Source organism: Etheostoma spectabile, chromosome 23 (genome assembly GCF_008692095.1).
Source record: "Etheostoma spectabile isolate EspeVRDwgs_2016 chromosome 23, UIUC_Espe_1.0, whole genome shotgun sequence".
Classification (NCBI taxonomy): Eukaryota; Metazoa; Chordata; class Actinopteri; order Perciformes; family Percidae; genus Etheostoma; species Etheostoma spectabile.
The window spans coordinates 1,239,378-1,249,537 of record NC_045755.1 but is presented as its reverse complement, the minus strand read 5'-3'; the positions used below and the strand labels follow the sequence as shown (position 1 = coordinate 1,249,537).

Here is a 10,160-nt window from a genome sequence, read left to right as displayed (position 1 = left end):
ACAACATTATCAGGTGGTGCAGGTGTTGTAGACTTCTGACAGCAGCCAGGATGAACGACCTGCGGCACCTCTCCTTCTTACGCCGTGGATGTATCAGTCTGCTGCTGAAGGAGCTTCTCAGGGACCCCACAGTGTCGTGTAGGGGGTGGGAGGTGTTGTCCATGATGGATGTCAGCTTAGCTAACATCCTCCTCTCCCCTACTTTCTCTACGGGGTCCAGAGGACAGTCCAGGACAGAGCTCGTTCTCCTGATCAGTCTATTGAGTCTGCTGCTGAAGGAGCTTCTCAGTGACCGCACAGTGCCATGTAGGGGGTGGGAAGTGTTGTCCATGATGGATGTCAGCTTAGCTAACATCCTTCTCTCCCTCACTTTCTCTACGGGGTCCAGAGGACAGTCCAGGACAGAGCTCCTGGATATATATTTCATCTCCTGATGAAATATGCTAGTAATAAAGTGCGGCATTTTGATCTGAAGATGGACAGAACAGTGGGATCATTGCTTGCACCCATGTCCATATTTTGGCCTCATTTTTGTACAGAGGGAGGAAGTGGAGATGTGTCCTCCATCTTTATATACAGTGGTTGGCAAAGTTACTGATGTAAGCAATTCAGCATTTCAAGAACCCTCATGAGCCACAAATCAGAGTGCACCTTTGTAAATGTAAACTATACTAAACTAAAAAACATATATTTGTATATACAAATATATGTTTTTTAGTTTAGTATTTATGGCATTGTATATATATATTTTAGTTTAGTATATATATATACTACTACTGAAAAAGGAGAAAACTACTGCTGTGTTGTCTTCCCATCAAAATTGAAAATCAACACTTTTGTTGACGGTTTTTATCACTGTTTTTAACTTTTTCTTATGTTTTTGTCCCTTTTTCAAAAGTTTTTTCAATGTTTGTCACTTAACACTAACTCATTAACTTTAGATTCACAGTTATTTTTGGAATTTATGGTCAAAAAACCTAATTTAGAGGAAATTATACCTAATGTTTGAGTTAGAAAAGCAGAAATTAGGAATTATTTAGACTAAAATTAAAGGAAAGTATGTTTATGGATAATCACAGACTGGAATATGTCAACTTTTACTCAATACTATTTCAAAACCACTTCAATTTGTTTTTCAAAGGCTATAAAATTGAATAAGACGCTCTACAGCGTTCCTGTTAGTGTTGCATAGTTTGTCCACCAGAGGACGCGCTACAACGTCCCTGTTAGTGATGGCGTTGCATAGTGTGTCCACCAGAGGACGTCCTACAACGTCCCTGTTAGTGATGGCGTTGCATAGTTTGTCCACCAGAGGACGTGCTACAACGTCCCTGTTAGTGATGGTGTTGCATAGTTTGTCCACCAGAGGACGCGCTACAACATCCCTGTTAGTGATGGCGTTGTATAGTTTGTCCACCAGAGGACGCGCTACAACGTCCCTGTTAGTGATGGCGTTGTATAGTTTGTCCACCAGAGGACGCACTACAACGTCCCTGTTAGTGATGGCGTTGTATAGTTTGTCCACCAGAGGACGCTCTACAGCGTCCCTGTTAGTGATGGCGTTGCATAGTTTGTCCACCAGAGGACGCTCAACAACGTCCCTGTTAGTGATGGCGTTGCATAGTTTGTCCACCAGAGGACGCTCAACAACGTCCCTGTTAGTGATGGCGTTGCATAGTTTGTCCACCAGAGGACGCGCTACAACGTCCCTGTTGGAAACACTGATTATTTAATTTTTTTGTTAATGTGTTTTTGTTATATTATATTGGCCGATATATCGGAATATAGGATTTGTTATTAACCAAATATTTGTATTGGTATTGGCCTTAAAAATCCTTTATTGGTCGGGCTCTACTGGTGAAAGGTTATACTGGAAAACAAGCTCAAATTATTTTTTTTCACCTTAAATGTAAAGTAGGCTACTTGCATAACAGACTATTGCTCTACTAATGTAAACAGAATATCAGACAATTAAAAAGTAATGGCCCTTTATAATTCATTATTGCAGTTCTTTTAAACTTAATTTATTGTAAGAAATTCTTGAAAAAAAGGTTAAATCCAGTTCAACTGTTTACGTCTTGTTCTTTAAAGTTACTGTAAATAAAAGTAATGACTGTCAAGGCAGTTTGGTAGTGTTGTTAGTGTTCCTGTAAATTAAGACTCCATTTCCGGTCACAAAGGGGATTTTGTTACTTGTCCCCTCGCTCAGTTATTGCTCTGGGCGTGTTCATTTTCTTTTTGGATTCACTGAAGCGGAGGGTAAACAGTATTTTTGTTCCAGGTTTCACAACCATTTACTACCAAGCTTTAGTTGTGTTTGCTCTGAAGAGGGCCTGTTGCCTGGTTTCCCCTCCAAATCTCACAATGCAGCACATAAAAAGAGGACAATAGCTTGGAGTAATAATGCGGTAAAATGAAAGTTATAATCATGTGTGGATGTTAAAATTCACTTTTGTTTGTGTGTTGTGATGCAGTGAGAGTGGTGTACAAAAAGAGAAAAACAGAATAAGGGAAAGGGATGTGTGTTTGAAGAAGAGATTGGGGAGGGTTATTAGAAAGCCACAGTCCTTATTTGAAGGACTTTAATGCAGCCGGTAGAAGAAAGGCTCTCATTGAAATTCCTGGCTTAGCACCTATAGCACTGTGGTTTGAGCAGACCAGTGAGAGAGGGAGAGAGACGCAGCCAGCGTCTGACAGATTTCAATTAAAACGGCATTTACAAGAGCATGGACGGAAAAATGGAGGGAGGTGGGTGAAGGACGGTTGAGGAAGGGTTTTTGTTTCTGTCTGGTGAGCTTGCCACTTCAATGCTCATAAAGAATAGTATTGACACACTTCATCATTTATTTCAGTCTGAAATTAAATGTCCTTGGTTTTGTGCCGTTACCAAGGTTTTCAATGTTAAGGGAAACCTTACATAGGTAGTAGTAGGTAGTTATATGAGCTACTTGTCCATGTTCAATTACCTATAGCACTGTAATCCCAAATGGTCAAATTAAGTGTTTGGAATAAGTACTGTTACCTTAAATTTGTTAAGAAGTTGTACTTACGTAAAACTATTGAGTGCCAGTAGCGTGTACTATCTTTTAGGTTTATTTTTGATTAAAATGAACTTTTTTTTACGGATTAAGTAACCACTACTTAAACTGACAATTAGTAATTTAAAACTATAGTTTTAACATCAATATGTCTTATTGTGACAGAACAAACTAATATAGCATCAGTATGTGTTGCTACACAATAGGCAAAAGCAATATGCTCTATATATCTATATATCTATCTATATACTGCATATATATATATACTATGTTAATCATATACACTGCATATGTATGTGTATATACATATATGTGTTAATCCTATATAATCATATATATATACATATATATATATATATATATATATATATATATATATATATATATATATACAGTATACACGTATAAATTCACAGGAACAAGTGACAAGGAATAGATTTTTGTACTATTACTTAGATAGCACTTGACATAAGCAATGTACTGCTGTGGGATAGCAGGTTAGCTATTTTAGACCAAAACAATCGCTAGTAGTTTATGTGTACACTATATATATATATATATATATATATATATATATATTGCCCTCTTCACCTTGCTGTAAGACATTATATTACTGTACACAAAGCAGAATCCCATCACGAAGCAGTGATGCAACAGCCAGTCCGCAGCAGGAAGCTGTAACAGCAGAATAAATTGTTCTTGCTTGATAGAGCGTTTGATGCTTTTTAAAAGCTTCATTTAAAATAGGCCTTTAAAGTGGAGTTCTTTATATGTGGCTTCATGCCTACCATACAGCCACAGTACAAACACTTGTAATTCATAAACGTGCGGCTACAGACAGGCATGCACATGGTCATTAGCTGGTGTACAATCTAGGGATGGACCCATACTGTTTTTTCAAGGCTGATATTAGTAGTTAGTAAAACTGACGTGGAGCCGATATGCATTTACTGTGAAAATGAAAACCTAAAAGTCAAAATGAAGATTTCAGACTGTTACAAACTGCCACACAAAACTTAGTTTAAATGCTTGAAGCAATTATTTAATAAATGAGAAACTTTCAACATAATACGCAGTAGAAGATAGTCAGATAGTGTTGGGGGGGGACATTAAGTCACACTCAGTGGTGAGTGAAACCGAAGCAGAGGGACAGACACAGAGTTGTAGCAGAGCCAAAGTAGGGCACTTTTTAATTTATTAACTGTGTCTGTTAAAAGGCAATTAAAACGCAAATACAGATATTCTGCAAACTGCCAAAAAAAGGCCAGATGATCGTCCAGCGAAAAATGTGCGATGTCGGGCAGCAAGACACATGAGGTCCATAGCTGTAGAAACATGACAGTGTCAACTCAATCAAGAAATTAGAACTGTAACTAAAATCCACTATACCATAAGCAGTATAATTCAGCAAACCCTTAAAAGATAACTTTACTGATTGTACACATCAAAGTGTGTTTCCAGGTGGGCTGTATCCAGAGGTGTGTGTTGGGTCAAAAGTTTGACAATGAAAAGAAAATTGGGAATGTAGAGTTAGAAAGAATTGACATTTGAGACATCTCTGCATAACATCTAGCATATCCCACTCGACTCTCTGACTAAAATGCTGACAGTCAAGTTGCATTGTGGGGTATTGGAGGCGCCAGGTTTTGAAAAGGAATTAGAATGTGAGTAATAGAAAGACAATATCTTTGTTTCTGTTGAAACGGATGAGTCTGACCGTGTTCCAGGAGTGCAATGCTACACTTTTAACCAAATACAGGAGTGGCTTTTTTGGGGTGATCGGCATGTAAGTTGGCAAGATCACAAATTATGTGCATATGCACACATAATATATAAACAAAGGAAGGGTGATAACTTCCCAGAATTCAGAATTTAAAATTCTTTTGATCCAGTCTGTTGAGAAATTGTGGTTTATTAATATCATGGGGCTTTATTTATGTAGTTAGTATTTGGCTAGTTGTGTCAAATTATTCCAGTGTTAAACGTTGCGACTTATTTTCTTCACAGTTGATTGAAAGTGTGAAATGTCTCTTTGTCCCTGGTGAGGGGATCAGGCTGTGAGACTGGCGTTCAGCATCACCTCATTCCTCATCCGCCTCGTAGGAGACAGGGAGGCGAGCGACTGTGAGGCTCTAAATTATCCTAGACTGTCTCCATCTCTTTCTCCGTATGTCTTTGTCTTCCACATTCCTCTCCTCCTCCTTCTTCGGTTTTTCTCTCTCTATCCGTCTCTGTCTTTAACTTAATTCCTCCTTTATTTTTTTGGTCTCCCATTATACTCTGCTAAGGAGACTTCTGGGGCTTTGGGGTGTAACGCTGCAAAAGTCGAAGTTGTAATAACACGGCTGTGATATGCTTGGACCTCATCTGGAGTCAGGAGAGAGAAATGTGTGGAGAGGTGGATAACGAAAGGCAGGGAAAGTGAAAGAGAAAGACAGACGGACAGGGGATAATAAAAGAGACAGAGGAGGGAGAATGTCCTAGGGGCTGTTACGGGCCATGAAGACATGCCTCTGTGTTTTATCTGGACCTGCTGGGGCTCCCAGTGAGGAGCTTCAGTAGTTGGGAAGCTGCTGACCTCCAGTCCAAACAAAGCTCCACTCCGATCTTGAAAGAAGAAAACGTCTCTCTCCCTTTCAATTGCTAACTGAGGAATTGCAATCAAAAGTGACATAAACACAAATTTATTGTGTAGAAGCACGCATCTTCAGCTCTAAAATGTACATACTACACACAAAAAGTCCTTCAGGATCATGTTGTAAAGGAGTCTTGCAGATATGATGCACAATAATGAATTGTCTCGCAGGACGTTTTTGTGCTATGCGTCACTTGTCAGTCCTTTTCACATTAGCCTTATTTGTATAGGGACTATGTGGTCTCTGCCTGTCTCTCTCTGTGTATCAGCAGCTCGACGCTGACGTTGAGATAAATACAGCTCGACATCAGATCTGGCTGAATATGTATCCAGGGACCCATGTGGGTTATTCAGGTCTGACAAGTAAACGTGTCAGTGATCCGCCGGCGTTCCCTCTCACCCTCCCTGCCCCGTCACATCGGACACGTTGAGAGGCCACAGTGCCTATTTGTTGTTTTAGGCTCAATTGTGCTGAGTCCCAGGCCTGTGTCCACCTTCTCCCTCTGCTTCAGTTTATTGGACTTCTCCTAGGTGTAAAATGATTGTAGATAGTCTGTTTTCTAATAAATTTATTTTTCGAAAAGGGGCAATGCATGCTTTGGCAAACTCCTGGCTTCACTACCCTGCTAGGTTGTTACAGTCCTAATTTGGCTGTGCATTAATACCTGCCTACACTGCATGTGAACTGAAATATATTGTCTGAATTATATAATGTTGAATAGGGGGACAGATTTTGTTTGATCTTTTGTTAATCATGTAAATGCCCACTTTCCTTTGGCTCCTTTGATGGAATGGTCCTTTTGGGAGTGGACAGCTAGAATGGCAGTGTTTAAGAAAGGACTTGTTGTGTGTGAAGGGGACTCTCTAGAAGGAATGGCACCCTAATGAGGTACCTGAAGCACTCCTAGGCCCCATGAAGGGACATTATTCACCATGGTGACCAGGGAAAAGGGTGTGTCTAGACAGAAATCTAGACAACGTTCAGTGAGTGCTTGCCCACTAATGCAAATCTTAAAGAGTACAGATTGGGATTCACAATTAGTTCTCGTAATTTGAAAAACATGCTACTAACTACTTAAATCTTCCACATTGGTCAGCAACATTTTGTTGCACTGACACATTGCATTCAAGACTGACATTGATATTTTATATCATGTCAAATAAGCTTTGTATATATATATATATATATATATATATATATATATATAGGGGGGTTGGTGACCCTCCTATTGACTTTGGGTCAAATTTGACCCTTTTTCAAAAAGTTTCTATATCAGAAATGTGGGTTTCTTTCAAACAAATTGTCCAAAAAAGTAACCTGATGGGTCCCAACAACGCTCCTCACAAGTTAATATAAATAATCAGTTCACTACTTTTGTTGAATTTGAAAAAAATTTTTTAATCAATTTTATTTTATTTGGAGAAAAAAAATTGATAAAAGAACTTGTGTGTGTCAAAAAAATGTCAAATAGACAACTGTAAAAAAAAAATTGGAGAAAATGCCGAACAACAAGTGACAAAAGTAAAAAAAAATTTAAAATTTAAAAATGCTTAGTTCTGACTTAAAATTATTCCTAATTATCACTTTTATTATTTGCATTTTAGGATATCATGTTTATTTTGGACCAGGATCCAATACCAAATCACATTAGGGAACCTGAACCTTCTAACTTCTAAATCTCACAGCTACCTAAACTACAGCTCTTGCACTAACTTAACCATCAGTGCTGTAAACCACTTAAGAATGATGTTGAGAAATTAGCTGCAACCAGCACAAAATTAATAATGGAGTCTTAGGGTAATATGATCTATTTCGTATTTCACATCTATGTCAGTGTTTCCCCTCACATCTGAATAGAGCATGGCTCTCCTTTCACACTAGTGAACCAACGATGATGTCTTGGTAACAGGGGCGTCCTTTTAAGGGAGTTCATTTTGTTGTGGTGGAGGTCTATTTTGTCTGTCCTTGAGTTGACAGATCCCCCCTTTCCTGTTTCTTGCCCGATACTCCCTTTTTACAATAATAAAGACTACTCTGAAAAGTCACACAGAAGTCCGTTGCTAAAGCTCGGTCACACGATTTGATTGATTGGTATGACGAAGTTGTTCCTACAAGGTTGTCAGTTGACATCATGGTGCAGCATATCGATCAAACAATGTGAGTGTTAAGGAGGCCATTAACCCTATGGGGCCCATGACGCCATACACCACATCAAATACCTTTTATGTCATATTCAATATCCACAGATCAATGCAGTTTACAGACTTTTTTGTGCATACGGTTGCAAAGACATGCAGCATTTTAACATTGTCCCTCTAGCAAACGTAGGCCTCCCGGAGCTACGTAATCCAACTGGATTTGGAACTGCAGTGTTTTGGAGTGTCTGAAACATTCACAGTGATAAAATCATATATCATATTAAGCGAAACATGATATCTTTAGCTTTGCCGTTCCAAAGAGTGTCAATGTAATAAATAATGTGTAGATTCTCATTTGCACAATAGGATAGGATAGTAAGACATTCGCCCATGGCACAATTACAATAGATGAATAGTTTTTATTCTTCTTTATTCTTGTCTGTTCTCTATCTGATTTTTTTACATTTCTGTAAGATTCAATTACAAAAAGGTTGATAGTCTGGTGCAATGGAAGGACATTGCCAGGATGCAAGAGGAGTGCAATTGGTTGTGGTTTGGGTAAAAATGTCAGGGCGAGCCAATCAGGGATGAGTCTTCTCCTACCATCCTGCAACAAAAAAAACTTGCTGCTAGGATAAAGCCTGGCATATCGGGCCTGGCTCACGCACTTCTTCGTTTTACCCTACTCAAAAGTCCCTTGGCTACGCAAAACAACAACAACAATCTCTGAGCCACCACGCTACACACTGAAAATGGGAAGGTTTGATGGAAATTTGAAGCAATGAGAAGGGCCTGGTTGGTTGTTTTGGTATAGATTTAGGAAGAACATGTGTGCGACATTTAATATCTAACAGGTACGTGCCCATAGAAAAAGCTTAATATGTCAAGACAAAGACATAGTGAAACAATTGCTGCTGGCCAGTTTTCCATCGTAGATGGATCATGAGAAACATTCGCTGGCAACAACATATCGAGAACCATTCTGCAAATGCCAACAGTTCGGGACCGATTGTTGGGGATTTCTATGGACGAAGTAAGACCTTTCTCGTGAAGTAAGGTCAAGCAAAGTGAGATGGTTGAGGTTATACAAGCATCATTTCACAAGTAAACCAGGTGACCCAAATATTGAATTCAATTCAATTCAATTCAATTTTATTTATAGTATCAATTCATAACAAGAGTTATCTCAAGACACTATACAGATAGACCACACTCCAGAATTTACAAGGACCCAACAGTTCTAGTAGTTTCCTCCAGAGCAAGCAACAGTGTGACAGTGGCGAGGAAAAACTTCCTTTTAGGCAGAAACCTCGGTCAGACCCAGGCTCTTGGTAGGCGGTGTCTGACGGGCCGGTGAATGAAATGGCTTAGACCACAGAGGGTTAAATAAAAGGTCAATGAACTAAAACTTTGATCAGCTTGCAGTGTAACAATGCTGTAAACAGAAACCATAGTTTGCAAGTGAAGACATTGGATTGTGCCATGACGGGCAGACATCCACACACTCCTAAACTAACTTTTCCAGTTCTTCCCAGAGCTCAGGATATCTTTGGCTGCCTTCCCCTTCCCTACTTGCCTCTCTGGAGAGCATTGGCCGTCCGCCTCCTTGCTTCCTCCCCTAGCTGATGAAGATTTAAACACTGGCCTATTTCAGATATTATTGCCACAGTGTGCTCTACAAATCACCAGGATCGGAGACCACATCAATCGGGCTTGGGTGAAGGATTGAAGGCATGGAGGGATCAGACGAGTGGGAGGAGGGACGGCTGACAAGAAGAAGCGTCTGATGAGTTTTTGCAGTTAGAAAAGAAATGGTTAGATGAGTGTTGGCTGTTCAGCCGGAGTATCGTGCTCGCTGTCACAGACAACACAGAAACTCGGCTGTAGACTTAACTCATTCTTTCTACTCCAGTTTAAAAAAGAGTTAGATGGGACTACAACTTGCATTTTGTTGTACATCCCTGTATTGTACACTGACATTAAATCAATTTTGAACCTTGAAGTTATTGCAGTAAAATAATGCTTTAGGGAATCATAATGTTCATTATGTGCCAGTAAAAATGACGACTTGTCGGCTTAGTTCACTTCTGCACAATCAGACAGATGTCCCATAGCTCTCTGTTCCTGTGTCTCTGTCCCCTTCACAGATGGGATGAACTGCATGAACAAGGACCACGGCTGTGCCCACATCTGCAGAGAAGCTCCAGGCAAAGGCGGGGTGTCGTGCGAGTGCCGTCCTGGCTTTGAGCTGGCCAAAAATCAGAAAGACTGTACATGTACGTATCACACCTAACTTCGGTGTGACCGCCCCTGCACACACACACACACACACACACACACACACACAC

At 39.8% G+C, this 10,160-nt stretch overlaps 1 protein-coding gene across 5 annotated transcripts in view; it reads left to right on the top strand.

Moving 5' to 3' along the window:
* The window catches only part of scube1 (signal peptide, CUB domain, EGF-like 1), a 121,920-nt gene that overhangs the window by 58,454 nt on the left and 53,306 nt on the right, over positions 1–10,160 (top strand). For all 5 annotated transcript variants that reach the window (XM_032505297.1, XM_032505296.1, XM_032505295.1 and 2 more), the window contains one exon: positions 9,960–10,088. In XM_032505297.1, coding sequence (XP_032361188.1) covers positions 9,960–10,088 — 129 coding nt within the window. The remainder of the gene's footprint in view (positions 1–9,959; positions 10,089–10,160) is intronic.